We start from the raw sequence: 16,805 nt of genomic DNA, 5'->3' as shown, positions 1-16,805 counted from the left end.
GTTTATAGTGGCTTCAGTATCTTTAACTCTGTGGCCATTGCTGCTAAACAGCTTCAGGACAGATTGAACATTAAAAGGATCCTTATAGTGGATTGGGTAAAACACAAACACAGATTATTTGTATCTAATGTATTTGGGAGAATCTCATGAAACCTGTCCAGAACATGTCTGAGTTATATTTTATACCAAAATCAAAAGAAAGAAATTAGAAATGATATTTTACTTAATGCAAATGAAACCTTGCTTTAGAGCCAGTATAATTTGGCTATCACTCTGACATTTATATCATGACAATTAAGCACATTTTCAGCCGAAAGTTTCTTCACCGTAATGCAAAAAATTGCATTCTCTTTACTGTAATGCAAAAAAATGGCATACGTATTCTAATACTCTAATACAATGAAAAAATCATTGTATTGCAGAAATGACATTCTAATTATTAATATACTCAAGAACAATAATTGAGAATAATGATAATTACCAAACAAACTCAAAAATGTTATGCCTTGATACATTCACATATTGCGACATTCATAGACAAATGTCCATAATTGTTATAGAAATAATATAACAATGCAGATACTAAATAATGGTGTCAATAATAGGCTTCATTTTCTTATTATGCAAAACAAATCATTAGATGCACTCATTTACAAACACACACATACACACACACATTTATTATTATTTTGTAATAAAAATGAAATCATATTTTGAATAAAGAAAATGAAGGACCATTAAGATTTTTTACTCCCAAATTTTCATCACCGTATCATGTCCGAACACTTTACTTTTGACTATTTCCATTGTTTTCAATGATGATTCTCAGTAACATAACACAATAATTTTTTCACTGTATTGCATAGAAAAGATGCAGTTGAATTTGTTTTTATTTTATTTAGTAAATTAAATGCAGTGAAAATTAAATATGGTACCAAGAGAGTACTACTATGATGTATAATTACATTACAGCTTAAATATGATTTTGTGCATGTTGCAGTAATAATAATATCATAATGAATATAATTTTTTGCATTGCAGTAATGACAATTTTTTTAAACATGCAAAATGTAATTTCTTATTTGTTTCTTTTGATTTTGAAGTATAATAGGACCAGGACAATTTCTTGACAGGTTTTGTAATAATCACCCATATACACAAATGTTATACATCACTGAAAATCAATAAATAGTGAGTGAAATACTTTATGAACTTTGAGTGTCCAAAAGGTGCTTTTATTTATGTATTTATTTTTTATAAAAATTGCCTTCCTCTTCTCTTTCTCAGGATGTTCATCATGGTAGTGGAACTGAGAAGATTTTCTACACAGATCCTAGTGTTCTCTATATATCTCTGCATCGCTATGATAATGGCACTTTCTTCCCTGGTACTGGAGAACCTATTATGGTTAGTTTTGTTAACTTCCCTCGAAAAAAGGATAGTCAGTTATTAAGTGTGTTTGAGATTTGAGTTGGCATATAGCCATGTAAGAACATTGATTATGTGACTTTATTGCTAGATAACTGTTGCTTCTGTGCATGTGATTGTGTGTCTCAGGTAGGATCTGATGAAGGTAAAGGCTATAATGTAAATGTGGCCTGGTCAGGAGGGTTGAATCCTCCAATGGGTGATGCAGAATACCTAGCTGCTTTCAGGTACTCTTTAGGGGATGAAGTAGGAGCCTTTGAGAAACCTGCTTGAAACAATTGTTAGTGTCAACCTGGTCTCATAGAATGAACGTCACTCTATATACATTTTACAAACTGTCTTTTACGTCCCGCTTTCCACATTTCACTGCAGTTTCCTGGTGAAATGAACACTAGAGGCCCTACATAAACTGTGTGTTTTAATCAGTGTCACACAAATCACAAGTACAATTGTTGATTTTTATTTTCACCTGATAAAGCGTTGGACTTTAGGATCGATGGCAGTGGTTCAAGTCCAGCCAAAGATATGAAAGTGGTATAGAAGCAACGCAAAATGACGTGGTAGCATCAGTTAATGTGTGTTTTCTTTTTTTTCTTTTTGAATTTACATTATAAAACACTATAGGTTAGGTGTAGGTGATGGTTAAGTGTAAGTTTGTCTGTTTTGTTAAACTCTCATTTATTTTTTCAGACACTATTGGTTAGGTTTAGGGTAAATACAAAAAGGTTAGGGAGGTACGTTTTACTTATTAAAACCTCCATCTAAAATTCATCTTAAAAACCTTGTCTGATTACAACATCATTTCACTCTTTTGGCATCCCACCCGCTGGACTTTTCACTTGAAAACCGCAGCCAAACGTGTAATGACGCGCGTAATTTCAGTTTTGCAAAAATGTTTCAATGCTCACAAAAATGTCATGAGACCAGGCTGATAATCGGTGCTTGCTAAGGCAAAAAATCATTGACTCCTCAAACCATGTGGCTTGTTGAGAACAGGTATGCTGTTAATATTTTAAATGATTTGACTTACGATATCGCCTGTGGACGATAAAAAGGCAAAATATTCTATACTAATTATTATAGAAATACTGTATAATAGCACCACTTATATTTTAATATCAAAAGTAAAAATCAAGCTTGAAAATTGCACACTTTGCACTTAATGAATTCTCTATCTCTCTTTACAGAACAGTAGTTATGCCAATTTCTCGTGAGTTTTCTCCTGACATGGTCCTGGTTTCAGCTGGTTTTGATGCTGCTGAGGGTCACCCAGCTGCTCTGGGTGGATACAATGTCTCAGCTAAATGTAGGTAATAGAAATGCACACTGTGGCTGTTAAGTTTGTGTTATTTAGTATTAATTCACACCCAGAGTATTGTTCCACACCTTTGCACTTTTGATTATATTATCTGAGCTTAATATTGTCTTGATTTGACTATTTTTGTTGACTTAGCATTCTTGACACTAGTGATCGACCTATAGTGGATTTTGCAGATACTAATAACTAAGATAGTGGAAAAGGCTGATAACTGATTAATCGACCGCTTTGGTGCATAATGCAGGACTTTTCATTATAAACAAGCTTGAATTACTCTTATTTTGAAATGTCTCTGCTTCCAGCTCAAACGTACACCCAGGGGAAAAAAAACATGCACTTTTACAATCATCTACAATACCGTATATTGCTATAGAATCACTACACTCATTGAGCACTTTATTAGGAACACTATGGTCCTAATATAATGCCCAACGTGGTCTTCTGCTGTTTTAGCCCATCTGCCACAATGTTTGATGTGTTGTGCATTCTGAGATGCCATTCTGCTCACTATACAGTTGGGTTATCATAGCCTTTCTGTCAGTTTGAACCAGTCTGGCCATTCTCCATTGACCTCTCTAATCAATAAGGCATTTCTGTCCACAGAACTTTTGCTCACTGGATGTTTTTTTGTTTCTGGCACCATAAACTCTAGAGACTGTTGTGCGTGAAGATCAGCAGTTATATAAATATTCAAATCCAGCCCATCTGGCACCAACAATCATGCCATGGTTGAAATCACACCGAAATGGTCATAGAGGAACACAAAATAATAGAAAAAATTATATACTGGCAACTATTGCCATTGATTTATGCTGATAACCAATAGTTCCAAAAAGCAACTATCAGCCGATTAATCTGTAAAACCAATATATCGGTTTACCTCTACTTGACACCACTAATGGATGTCCAAATTATGGCCATGATTTAGCCAACATGTCAAACTCCCAGGCTTTTTGTGGCTTTTATTTTCTTTACCAGCAACCATTATACCACATGTAAAAAGCATTTAAGTATAACATGCACCACTGACCGAATATGTGAATAATTTTAATATACTTTTTTTTATATATATATATTATAATGTTATATCTAAAATGCATTTGAACATTTTCAGGTTTACAGTATGTGGCCTGTACATGTTTCAGGTTTTGGACTCCTGACCCGGAAGTTAATGGAGTTGGCTGAAGGTCGTGTAGTGCTGGTGTTAGAGGGAGGTTATGACCTCTCCTCTCTCTGTGATGCATCCCAGGCCTGTGTCAACGCTCTCGTGGGATTTGAGGTTTGTTCATACATATGCCAAAATGTACAAGTGTTTAATGGACCCTTTTCCAATTTCTGGGTTTAAAACACGGAAGTAAACTATAGCACGCTAAACTGTTGTAGCAGTGAATTGAAGACCACAGCAAATATTATTTTTGTGTTTGCATTTGCTCCAACAGCAAAAGACAAAATCCATTATTACATTTCCACGACTTTCCAAAAGAGGAAAAAATAGATAGAGATGTATTATGACAGTCAGAAGAGAGAAAGATTCTAAATTTACTATCACTCCCTCATCATCTGTATTTGATACCCACTGTAGCATTGGTGATTAGTTTTATTTTTATATTTCAATCATGTCGGGGTAATATATTGTATATTGCTATGCACAACGACGTGTGCTATGTCTTTTCCCATTTTCGTGAGAGTGCTAATTCTAAGCACAATTTTCAATCCAGTGCAAAGCACAAGTGGGCGTGAGTATGATTGTTTGTGGTATCTGTGGGTGTATGTGTGCAAACTGTGGGCTATTGTGCTAAGATGTTTTATAAGCTCCTCTATTCTCAGCGCAAAGTCTAAAATTAATTCCTGAATTTTCAGTTTAGAGATTCCGCCAGCAGGTAATATAGTGGAACATCAAATACGGCCCCTGATAATCAATGTTGTAGCCGTTATATAAAACAAAAATGTATGAGATTTGTGTTAAACTTACTAGAGGCCATGGTTTACTTTTCAATCATTATGTTTATATTTACAATTGTATTTATGACAGGGTGTTCTGAGTAACTCAAGTCAGGCTTCCTAAGCAACCAATTGGCCCGGTTGAAAGGGTGGGTAGAGTCACGTTGGGATAACCTGCTCGTGGTCACCATAATGCGCTCTCGGTGGGGCACATGGTGCATTGTGTGTAGATGCCGCGGAGAATAGCATGAAGCCTCACACACGCTAGGTCTCCGCGGTAATGCGCTCAACAAGCCACATGATAAGATGTATGGATTGACGGTCTCAGATGCAGAGGCAACTGAGATTCATCGTCTGCCACCCGGATTGAGGCGAGTCACTATGCCACCACGAGCACATTGGGAATAGGGCATTCCAAACTGGGGAGAAAAGAAAACAATAGTATTTATGATCTAATCTGTATTAGTATTTTTTCACCTGTTGTCTTAGAGTGATTTTGAAGTCACTGCAAAAGAGGCCAATGGATGAATTTGGAGAGGGTTACATTTTAGAATTTTTTGGGGAGGTGATTATATAAAAAAAAAATTACCACATTTTTTGTTTTAATTATTTTTTTGTTTAGTTTGTAATGTAATTTTAATCATTTTTTTTTTGTGTGTGTTTCAATAGGTTAATTAAATTATAAAGCAAAATTGACTGGTAAAAATCCACAGCCTAACCTGGAAGTCCGATAAAATAACTGTTAATGCTAGCCATGATTTCTGAGTCACTTGATCAATATGACTAATAATACTTACATTTTCTATAATTAAATGGAGCCTACATCCAAATTCTGATGAAAAACAAATTTTCCATACATATAAAAGACATGTATCACTGTCAAAGAAATATGCCTGACATTCAACAAGAACACAGTTAATGCACAAAAGAATGTAGGTCTATTCTTCTAATTCACTGCATACAGTCCATTTACACTACCAAATTCTAATGAATGTGCTGTCTTTGTTTAAATCACTTGTGCTTAACAGGGAATGGACTGTGCAGTATAATAGGATGCAGATGGTGCAGCCCATTAGCACTTTGCATGCGCAATTTTGCCAAACCCACTTGCGCCTGCATGAAAATACCAAAACTTCATGGCCATGCCACTGACTTTGTGTATACGAATTATCAATTTGCGCTAGCACTCTTAAAATAGGGCCCTATGTTACAATACCTTGCCTTTTGTGTGAATGTGCATGTGCATGTGTTTTCAGCCTGAACCTTTAGCTGAAGAAGAATTATTGAGGAGACCCTGTGATAATGCAGTTGACTCTTTGGAGACAGTTCTGCGTGTACAGAGTGAGAATCCTTCATGTCTTGTTTCATTTTGCTACATACATACGTTTCCATGTTAAGCTGTTTCTGTCTCTCTCAGGTCAGTACTGGAGTTCAGTGAGGGCTATGCTAGACACTGTGTCTCTGCCATATGTAAAAGCAGAGAAGAGCTACTCGGTGGGCAGTGGTGCTGCTTCAGCCCTGGATGGCCTCACTATGACTGTTTCAAACAGAAGCTGGTAAGTCAACCATATAATAACCAAAGACTCAGGTTTAAAGCCCCGGCTGACAAAAGAAAAGTTTGTTGTTGGTATTTATTGAGAGGTATGCAGTATACAGTATGTTTTGTCCTCTTGCATATGTGAATATGTTATTACAGATGTATGTTTAATGGCCAAAAATGGTAATTTAACATTTTACTAGCCTACTATTTAGAGTGCATTTTACTGAAGAATAATCTATATATGGCCCTGCAAACAATTCAACAGTCATTTGTACATTGTTCAGAAAGAGAAAGTCTATCAATTACAAATGCACATATGTGAGGAAAACAAAATGGCAACATTTTTGGAGTATACAAGAATATAGATGGCATCAAAACTAACATGCACTAACTTTGCAGCCTTTAGATAGGCAAAAAGCCACAAAACTCCAACTTATGATTTCAAGAGATCTTAAAATACTTATTTTTTTCCACTGTTATTTGTTGATATTATCTGTAGTTTCCCAAATGAGCCAATGGAGAATGATGAAGATCATTTAATGTAGGAGCCAGTTACTGTTTCTCCTAATTATATGCTGGAAGATTTCATATTCATTTCCAAGAAGAGGATGGACACCCAGTGCCATAGAGGCCTGAAGTTAGTATGCCTGTGTTGTGTGAATGCGTTGTTGTGTAAGACAGGAGACAATCCATAACAACTGTTGCCAAATAAGTAGTGATAAGACCCTCTCTGAGCAACAAGAGAGCTTCAATGTCATGTCACATGTAATAAAATCTTGTGAGTCATTATGTTATATACATTTATAGCTTGCACATGATGTCTCAGGGCAATTTCAAACAAGGATATCATGTATGAAGGAAGTGAACATTTGTAAGAGGCATTAAGTGAAAGATTGTTCTCCCACACAAGTCTTCTCCAAACTGAAAATGTATTCAAACAGAAGTACTTATGTTACACTGAGATACTGTTTGTTAGTTTTATACTTTAGCAGACTATGAAAGTATTTATCAGTCCTTAATGCTTTAAACTAGTCTTAAGAATATATACAGTATTTAGAAGTTTTTGTTAAATGCACTCTACATTTATTACTCATTACAAAAAACAAAAACAAAAAAATTATCCTGAGAGTTTTACATTGTGGTTGAGATGTTTTATTGTCAAATGTTTTTTTAAAATCAAAGCGTGTTCTGAACCTGCTATTGTTAAAATGCTGATGGCTTTTTCTTGAATTAATATTTAAGGATGATATCCTTCAATGTAATTTATCAGTCATTTAGTCGTGAAGTACTTTGTGCTCTGCTATGTCAATTTGAAAGGCCACGAAAGCCTCGACTTACAGTATCGGTCAAAAGATTGGATACATTGTACTTGGAGCATATTCATCTTGTTTCACCATTTGCCCTTTAGTTGTGTCCATGTACACATTTCTTAACTTTTTAAATGTATGCATTCAACAGTTAAAAAGTGGTCACCATAAATGGGAACTGTATTTTAAGAGTTTTGATAACAGTACTAATATTCTAAAATGTGGAAAATAATCAAGAATAAAGAATGAGTAGGAGGGTCCATACTTTTTGGTACTTTATCTTAGGTCACTCTCATAAGGGTTTTAATTTTCTGTTGTTAATGCTTATTGTTGTGCTACAATTACAGTTTAAAGCATTTTTTTGTGTGAAATGCAACTGAAGGGATAGTTACACCAAAACTGAAAATTCCCTCATCATTTACTCACCCTCATGCCATCCCAGATGTGTATGACTTTCTTCTGCAAAACACAAAAAATATTTTTAGAAAAAATATCTCAGCTCTGTATATCTCACAATGCAAGTGAATGGTGTCCAGAACTTTTAAACTCCAAAAAAGGGTAACTGGCTGGAGTTACTCAAAATACTCGAATACTCAGAATACTAGAATTCAAACTCGCTGAGCTACCCAGGGTCCCCCCCACTTTCACATTATTTTGTGCCAATTTACATTCTCCGTGCATATCCCAACCTACTGGACAGGGAGAAGAATTTATAGTAAAAAAGGACTTAAACATTTATCCATTTTTCATCCACACTTATCATATCCCTCCAGAAGGTATGGATTAAACCATTGGAGATGTATGGATTGTTTTTATGCTGCCTTTATGTCCTGTCGGAGCTTCAAAGTTCAGCCCACCACTCACTTGCATTGAATGGCCCAACACATCTGAAATATTCTTCCTAAATTCTGTGTTAGCGCTCAGCAGAAGAAAGTCACACATCTGGGATAGCATGAGGGTGAGTAAATAATGAAATAATTTTAATTTAAACTGGGTGAACTAACCCTTTAACACAACAAATTCCTCTTGTTTGCTACATTCCAATTTTAGTAGTGTATATCATTCAAACTTTTTACAACGTTTTACACTGTCAACTGTTTTTACTGTTCTAAGGATTAAAATAAAGCCATATTGTTACTATTTCTAACGTTTTATTGAAATCAAGGGTGATTTGTAATGATGTGTCACAAGTGTTATTTTATTAATGGGCTGCCCACGCATGCATAAATTTACCAATTTCATGACATGATATAATGGATGTATATAAAATTGCCCGAATTGTTAGGCAAACGCTAAAATCACATTCTATCACAATCTATATGTAAATATAAAAAGAAAGATTAACATAATAATACAAATGCATGCAGTCTTATATGAGTGAATCTATACAAACCTATAATCAGTCCTATAACACAGGTGACAGTATGGGCAGGTGATAACCAACTACCAGAGGTGTGATAGTATTACATTAGACTATTAAAAAGTTTTTAAAAAATTACATTGTCAAATGACTATCCCTTTGTGTCTTGGCAATTCTGGAACTGTGAAAAAAAAAAAATGCTACAAAATTATGCTAATCATTTGGTTCTGATTATTAATTTAATTTAAAAGTGTGCTGTTGAAGAAAAAAAAAAAAAAAAAAAAAGTTGCTCCTGTTATAATGCTTAGGAGTTATATAAAGATAAACAAGAGCAATAAACATTAACAAAATGCTTTGAGCTTTCCAACATAATAATGTGTCCCTTAACAGTAAAGTAGCAAGATTCCCACAGCCAGATTCATCAGCTCATTTAAGGGTTTACATACAATACAATAAAGTGCTTATTCAAGAATTAACAGTCACATACCTAAATGCTATCATATCATCTGCAGTAGCAGAATCAAAACTGTCTGTTAGTGACATCTGCTGGTCACCAGCTGAGATACAAAAATCCATCACTTATCTGTGTCCATTGGTGGGAGTGGAGTAAAACATTACCACAAGAGAACAGCAGCAGGGAGAAAGACAGAAGGCTTATCTTAATACCTCATTCAGAAATGGCAAGTATAAACAAAACACACATGGTGAAAAGGCTCAGAAATATTGATTTTGTTCATATGCTTGCAAAAAAAGGATATTAAAGAGTCCAACATTTAAAACGGTAATTAAACCTAGTCTAATGTGTTAAAACCACATATAAATATACATACAGTGCATCCAGAAATTATTCACAGTGCTTCACTTTTTCCATATTTTGTTATGTTACAGCCTCCAAAATTGATTAAATTAATTATTTTCCTCAAACTTCTACAAACAATACCCCATAATGACAATGTGAAAGAAGTTTGAAATCTTTGCAAATTTATTAAAAATAAAAAATAAAAACAAAATCACATGTACATAAGTATTCACAGCCTTTGCCATGACACTCAAAATTTCACTCAGGTGCATCCCGTTTCCGCTGATCATCCTTGAGATGTTTCTACAGCTTGATTGGAGTCCACCTGTGGTAAATTCAGTTGATTGGACATGATTTGGAAAGGCACACACCTGTCTATATAAGATCCCACAGTTAACAGTGCATGTCAGAGCACAAACCAAGCCATGAAGTCCAAGGAATTGGCTGTAGACCTCAGAGACAGGATTGTATCGAGGCACAGAAAATGTTTTGCAGCATTGAATGTCCCAATGAGCACATTGGCCTCCATCATCCGTAAATGGAAGTTTGAAACCACCAGCACTCTTCCTAAAGCTGGCCGCCTGGCCAAACTGAGTGAACAGGGGAGAAGGGCCTTAAGTCAGGGAGGTGACAAAGAACCGGTGGTCACTCTGACAGAGCTCCAGCGTTTCTCTGTGGAGAGAGGAGAACCTTCCAGAAGAACAACCAACTCTGCAGCACTCCACCAATTAGGCCTGTATGGTAGAGTGGCCATACGGAAGCCACTCAGTAAAAGGCACATGACAGCCCACCTCGAGTTTGCCAAAAGGCACCCGAAGGACTCTTAGACCATGAGAAACAAAATTCTCTGGTCTGATTTAAACAAATATTGAACTCTTTGGCCTGAATGGCAAGCGTCATGTCTTTAGGAAACCAGGCACCGCTCATCACCTGGCCAATACCATCCCTACAGTGAAGCATGGTGGTGGCAACATCATGCTGTGTGGTTTTTCAGCGGCAGGAACTGGGAGACTAGAACGCCCACCACAAACCAGCTATTGGTGGAGAGTAGAGTGATGTAGCCAATTCAGGGATGGAGATTATTAGGAGGCCATGATAGATAGGGGCCAATGGGGGAATTTGGCTAGGACACCGGGGTTAAACCCCTACTCTTTACGAGAAAGTGCCCTAGGGATTTTTAATGACCACAGAGAGTAAAGACCTCGGTTTAACGTCCCATCCGAAAGACGGTGCTTTTTTTTTACAGTATAGTGTCCCCATCTCTATACTGGGGCATTAGGACCCACACAGACCATAGGGTGAGCACCCCCTGCTGGCCTCCCTAATACCACTTCCAGCAGCAACCTTGGTTTTCCCCAGGAGGTCTCCCATCCAGGTACTGGCCAGGCTCAACCCTGCTTAGCTTTAGTGGGCAACCACGCAATAGCCGCAGGGTGATATGGCAGCCGGTATTTTAATAAATTTTAAAAAATTTCAAACAAACTACTTTCACATTGTCATGAGGTATTGTTTGTAGAATTTTGAGGAAAATAACAAATGTAATACATTTTGGAATAAGGCTGTAACGTAACAAAATGTGGAAAAAGCGAAGTGCTGTGAATACTTTCCAGATGCACTGTATATATTGATAAAACTGAATCGTTGATGCAATGGTAAACTGCTAGCTGGAGGTGAAGCCACCGGAAGTGTTTGAGCGGCCATCTTGGTATGCCCAAACTCTCATAGAGCATCAATGACTGCCAGGCGAAAACACCCGTTTCACCCTCTCTGACCTGCGGATATGAAAGTTGCGTTTTGCCCTCTAATGCCAATCATGTTTAATTTCCTCTTTATCCATTCAACAATGTAACAGCCAAGACTTTTTAAGCATGTATGCTTGTTTGTCTGTGGGCATGAGTGTGCTATTGTGGGTGTATATTTAAAAGTCACTGAGGATGGAGATGTCAGCAAATTCTTTGCAGTATCGATGAGAATAGAGGGCCAGCAGGAATGCCCATTTCAAACTTATGAAGCTCCACACACACGACAGGAAGAGACTGGCAGGATCTTTCAAGGCTGTACACACAAAAAAACACATTTAAGAGAGTTTTTAAAGTTCAAAGAGAGAAGAAATGCCTTCCTGTCAGTTTAATGTGCAGAAAGCCACTTCCTCTTTAAAACTTTTTTGAGATTGATCTGACTGGTACTTCTCTTCTGTTCATACTTGTTGTTAAAATGTATAACTGGTGTTGTAACACTCAGATCTGAAAGGAATGTTCCTGTTTTAGTGCAAGTTAAACTTGATTAACAGTATTTGCAGTGTAACATTGATTTCCACAAAAATGTATTTCAACTTGTCCCTCGTTTATTAAAAAAAAATAGCGGTTACAGTGAGGCTTAAATACACACCATTTAATAGCCACAAGATTGAAAGATGTGTGATACAATTGCTTGGTATAAGGTTAGTAAAATCATGTTAATACATTGGCCCAGGGACGTGCACAGGGGGGCAGGGGCTCAAGTGGAAAAAAAGGGCACTTCTCATAATTATTTAAAATATATATTTTCTTAAAACGTTAAATGTATTAACACAACTCTGATTTCCTTGCCAATTTATTTTAATTCCCTCACACTCATGCAATTGTTTCATACTCAACAGATCTCTACAAAATAATTGGTTCACACAGAGACAATGGTCTTCTTTAATATTCACTAGGTTTATCACAAGAGCAGGCAACAGCACAGGAAACTCTGCCACAATGTGCATGTTTTATATGCAACTAGTTTCAAGTATATATTTAGAATAAATGACTGCACCAAGGAGAGGGACATAGTTTCACTAATAATTTGTTTATTTTGCACAAGGCAATACATCGATTGAATTCTTTTGGTGTTACTGGAATACATAATACTTCAAAATAAACAAAAATCTTCACACTAATCTGAAGAAGGGCTGTTGCTGCTATTTCGTTCATTTTACATGAAAAAACACTGCAAAAAATTATTGACAATATACAAAAATACAGAAACTTAACTGAAATAATTACAAAAAAAGGTCTTAAACTTTGAAATATAGTTATTTTGTTTATCCTATTCATCTGCAGTGCCTTGTCTTAGCTTACTCATGGATTATTTGTGCTATAAAGTTGTTTAAATTTAAATTTTTACAGTCATTTTAGGGGTTTAGGTTTGTTAACATTACATTGTCTTGGCAATGAAGTTTTAAAATTGGCTATAACTTAACACAGAAAGGTTAGCAAGTGATTTTATCACACAAAAATAATGTTTACATGCATATTTTGATGTATGACTTGTGGCTATACATTTAAAAAAGTAAGTATTTTAAAATTCAAAAATTGGCCCACCTACACTTCCATTGTAAGTGCCTCACTGTAACCCAGATTTCTGCTTTTATTTTTTTTTAAAGAAAAGGAGAGGCAAGAAAAACTCGTGGTAATCAATATTATGGCAAAATGCTGTTGATTGAGCTTAACTAGTATTGAACCCAGAATATTCCTTAAATACACTATACAGTGGCAGACAGAGCTTCACTGATGTATTTCAATAGGTCATCATTTACCCTGTCGTTCCAAAGCCAAATAAACACAAACAATGATCATTTGAAGAATGTATACAGGTTATTTGTTCATACAATGCAAGTCAATGGGGTCCAAACTTTCAAGCTCCAAGGACAAAATGTAACATAAAATGATCCATTTGACTAGAGTAGTATAATCCATGTTGTCTGAAGGGATGTTTTTGCTTTGGGTGAGAAGTTCTTATTCATTATAAATCTTGACATCCATCCCGAATGGAACACAATGTATGCTTCAAGATCGTGATGCTTTGCCTCTGCACGCATTTGCCAGGTATTAAATCCTGGTATCGCTGAACATCAATGAGATGTTTATTATCAACCTTTTGGTGACTGTGGTACATTTTAAGAAAAATCTCACAATAAAACTCAACTTGCGACTCGACCATTTTAACTTGCATCAGCATTTTCAAAGTATCCCAACTGGGCATGAAAACAACAAACCTTGCCTTGTGTCAAAGTGCATGGAAGTGTGTGAACGAGCTTCTCTCACGAGTGCCAAGGAGACTGTGGATGTCAAGATTTATAGTGAATAAAGACTTTTGGTCAGTTTCTAAATCAAAGCTATTCATGTAGCTTCAGAAGACATGGATTAAACCACTAGCGTCATGTGGATTTATTTTATGCTGCCTTTATATCCTTTTTTGAGCTTGAAATTTTTCAAGCACATTGAATTGCATTGTATGAGCAAAAACACCTCATAGATCTTCAAAATATCCTCCTTTTTGTTCTGTGACAGAAAGAAATTCATAAGAGTTAGAGATGGCATAAGATTGAGTAAATGATGAGAGAATTATCATTTGTGGGTGAACTATTATCCCTTTATATAATCTCTGCTTAAAAACAAAGACATCTTGTGACACTCAGCTTCAGAATAGATGGTTTTTACTCACATTCTTTGTGGGAGATGGCAACACAGAGGAAGGAGATAAACGCAATGATTGACAGCACAGAGAAAATGATGCCTATGAACATGAAGAACTTCAGTCCCTTCAGCCATGTTCTCCAGTAGTCCTGAAGGTACATTATGTGTGTGACCAGAGCCCATAGTGCCAAAACACCTGTAGATGTACATACACACCCATACACATACATAAATATACTTCAAGCAATGATCAACTGTGCAGTGTGCATGGTTTTGCATGTGTATGCCTGAATCTCAGTGACTCTGCATTCTTTATTGGTTTGTCATTCTCACATCCATTTAGACTTGCTGTGCTCCTGTTTGTTTCTTATGACAGCGCTATTCTCTCTCAGTTCTGCAAAGGCTCTTGGATTTGCAGAAAAGCACTTTGTGATTTTACACAACAAAGCCAAAACAATGACACCACCACATTTCCATTGTAAACTAAAGCAGTGTGTGCAGGTCATCAGATGTTATGTTTAACTCTCACAAATGACCTGAAATCCTATCATGCTTCATGCAGTAAAATTAGGATACTAATGCTATACTCCATCTGGAACAATTGAGAATAATTTTAGAAATTCTATAATTATTATAGATGCAGTTTTATGATCTCATATTGAGAGAGTCCATTGAAGTTAATTTTTTTTTGTGTGTGTGTACTTAAAATGTATTTGGTCAGCAGGACAAATTAAGTAAACTGCAAAAAAAGTTAAAAGGGGATTATAAATAGTGAAAAACTTATTCATATCTACACTCACACATTCACAAAACTTTAAACTAAAATCTTGATATTGACAAAAAACTTTAATGAGCATGGAAAGGTGGCATCATCCCGGCCTCAGCAGGTGAAAATTCTCTCATTATTTACTCACCCTCATGGCATCCCAGATGTGTATGACTTTCTTTCTTTGGCTAAACACAAACAAAGATTTTCAGAAGTATATCTCAGCTTTTTAGGTACAATGTAAGTGAATGGTTGCCACAATATTTAAGCTCCAAAATCCACATAAGGGCAAGAGGCCTGAGGGTGAGTAAATCATGAAAGACTTTTCATTTTTGGGTGAACTATCCCTTTAATGCCCCTATAAGGTGGATTAAACGATAAAACCCAATAACTGAAAAGACCATTTCTGTGAGCACTTAACCAATCCACAGTAATTGCATTTACATTTAATAATAATAGTAATTTAAAGCTTCTTTACTACTCCAGCTACTTTTAGAGCTTAGCGGTGCATTGCTCCAGATATTGTTGACTTTGGTGTGACAAATCACATGCTATATTCTAATGACTAAATGTAAATTCTGCAAAATATTTCTGAGGGGGAAAAGGACAATGATGAACAACGTGCAAAACAAAGCTGTATGAATCAGGTCAGTAGCCCTCTTACACAACACATAAACACAAAGGCCAGTAATGCGTGTGTTAAGAAAGTTTGAAGAACACTGTGACAGATCAAAGTGGGGAAGTGTCTTTGTTATCTGCTGGTTTAGGCCAAAATCTTAACGCTTTTGCATATATTATTTATGTATGGGTTATACAAAGATTTGCCTTTATTTTACTCCTTTCACTTAGTCTTCCCAAAGAAAAAAACTACCTAGCAAGAGGGAAAACAAGTGTGCAAGTAGAAAGAAAGAAAAGAAAGGAGTGAGCTGCGTATCTAGATAGCAATGTTTATAGGCACCATAGACTGGCACGAAAAGCCCAAATATGCTCTCCAGGTAGGCAACTCGCTAGATTTTGAGACACAGCCAAGGGTACCTGATAGTCCACCCATCGCGGCAGTCCACGGCTGTTTGTATGCGATATTCCAGACTAGAAAAGCCGAAAATCCCACCAACACCCCAACACACGCGTAGCCCACGCTTATGTAGGTCTTTTTGATCGCCATCACTGACGTCAAATCAACACCTGCACGAAAAATAAAAATAATTATAATTATAAATCCTGAAAAAAAAATAAAAGATTCTACACAACAAAAAGCTGAGCAGTTACTAAAAATAGTTCTCATGAAACATCTGCTCGTCTGACCTGGATAAAGCGCTGGTCCAGCTGCAGTGCAAAAAACTTGTGATGAAATGTCATTCACTGGGGTTTTACAAGCGATAACAACGACTCAAACGATCAATTCTCTTTTACTGTCATTTACAGCACCATATCCCCGCTGGGTTTTGTTGCTCTCCGATAGTACATGAGCAAAAGTAAAAATATGCCTCCTTTTTAGAGAGAATAGCGACCCCTACGGACAGGGAAGAAACAATGAAACGACATTCTGAGACATTCATAATTATGGGAACTCCAACGTTGCTAGAATTGCGCTTGACTAATATTACTGTTTTGTATTTGTTATATTTTATTTAAATATATACACTTGCGGACAACAGTTTGGAATAACGTACAGATTCCTTCTGTTTCAGAAGGAAATTGGTACTATAATTCACCAAAGTGACATTCAACTGATCACAAAGTATAGGCCTAAGTCAGTACATCACTGATGTAAAAAACAGCAGCATCACTATTTGAAAAAAAGTCATTTTTGATCAAATCTAGACCGGTCCCATTTCCGGCAGCCATATCCAACACCTTATCCTTGAGTAATCATGCTAAATTGCTAATTTGGAACTAGAAAATCA

The 16,805-nt window shown here is 36.2% G+C and overlaps 2 protein-coding genes across 6 annotated transcripts in view; one reads left to right on the top strand and one right to left on the bottom strand.

Moving 5' to 3' along the window:
* Positions 1-9,033, top strand: part of LOC127653964 (histone deacetylase 4-like) — a 41,792-nt gene extending 32,759 nt beyond the window's left edge. For 4 of the 5 annotated variants that reach the window (XM_052140849.1, XM_052140848.1, XM_052140850.1 and 1 more), the window contains 8 exons: positions 9-96; positions 1,288-1,407; positions 1,558-1,655; positions 2,616-2,734; positions 3,892-4,025; positions 5,944-6,028; positions 6,105-6,243; positions 6,727-9,033. In XM_052140849.1, the coding sequence (XP_051996809.1) occupies positions 9-96; positions 1,288-1,407; positions 1,558-1,655; positions 2,616-2,734; positions 3,892-4,025; positions 5,944-6,028; positions 6,105-6,243; positions 6,727-6,772 (829 nt within the window). In that variant the 3' untranslated portion in view covers positions 6,773-9,033. Of the gene's footprint in view, positions 1-8; positions 97-1,287; positions 1,408-1,557; positions 1,656-2,615; positions 2,739-3,891; positions 4,026-5,943; positions 6,029-6,104; positions 6,244-6,726 lie in introns of those variants that run through there. The other variant, XR_007971881.1, reaches the window with a different exon arrangement.
* Positions 9,034-9,152: 119 nt separating this feature from the next.
* Positions 9,153-16,372, bottom strand: LOC127653966 (heme transporter hrg1-A). Its single transcript, XM_052140852.1, has 4 exons — positions 16,204-16,372; positions 15,934-16,083; positions 14,161-14,328; positions 9,153-11,748 (listed from the first exon to the last, which is right to left on the bottom strand). The coding sequence occupies exons 2-4, from the start codon at positions 16,061-16,063 to the stop codon at positions 11,612-11,614; spliced, it is 435 nt and encodes a 144-aa protein (XP_051996812.1). The 5' UTR covers positions 16,064-16,083; positions 16,204-16,372; the 3' UTR covers positions 9,153-11,611.
* Between the last annotated feature and the right edge of the window lie 433 nt (positions 16,373-16,805).

Source organism: Xyrauchen texanus, chromosome 13 (assembly GCF_025860055.1).
Source record: "Xyrauchen texanus isolate HMW12.3.18 chromosome 13, RBS_HiC_50CHRs, whole genome shotgun sequence".
In the NCBI taxonomy this organism is placed as follows: Eukaryota; Metazoa; Chordata; class Actinopteri; order Cypriniformes; family Catostomidae; genus Xyrauchen; species Xyrauchen texanus.
The sequence above is the reverse complement of the archived record's forward strand: the minus strand, read 5'-3'. Positions and strand labels throughout refer to the sequence as shown.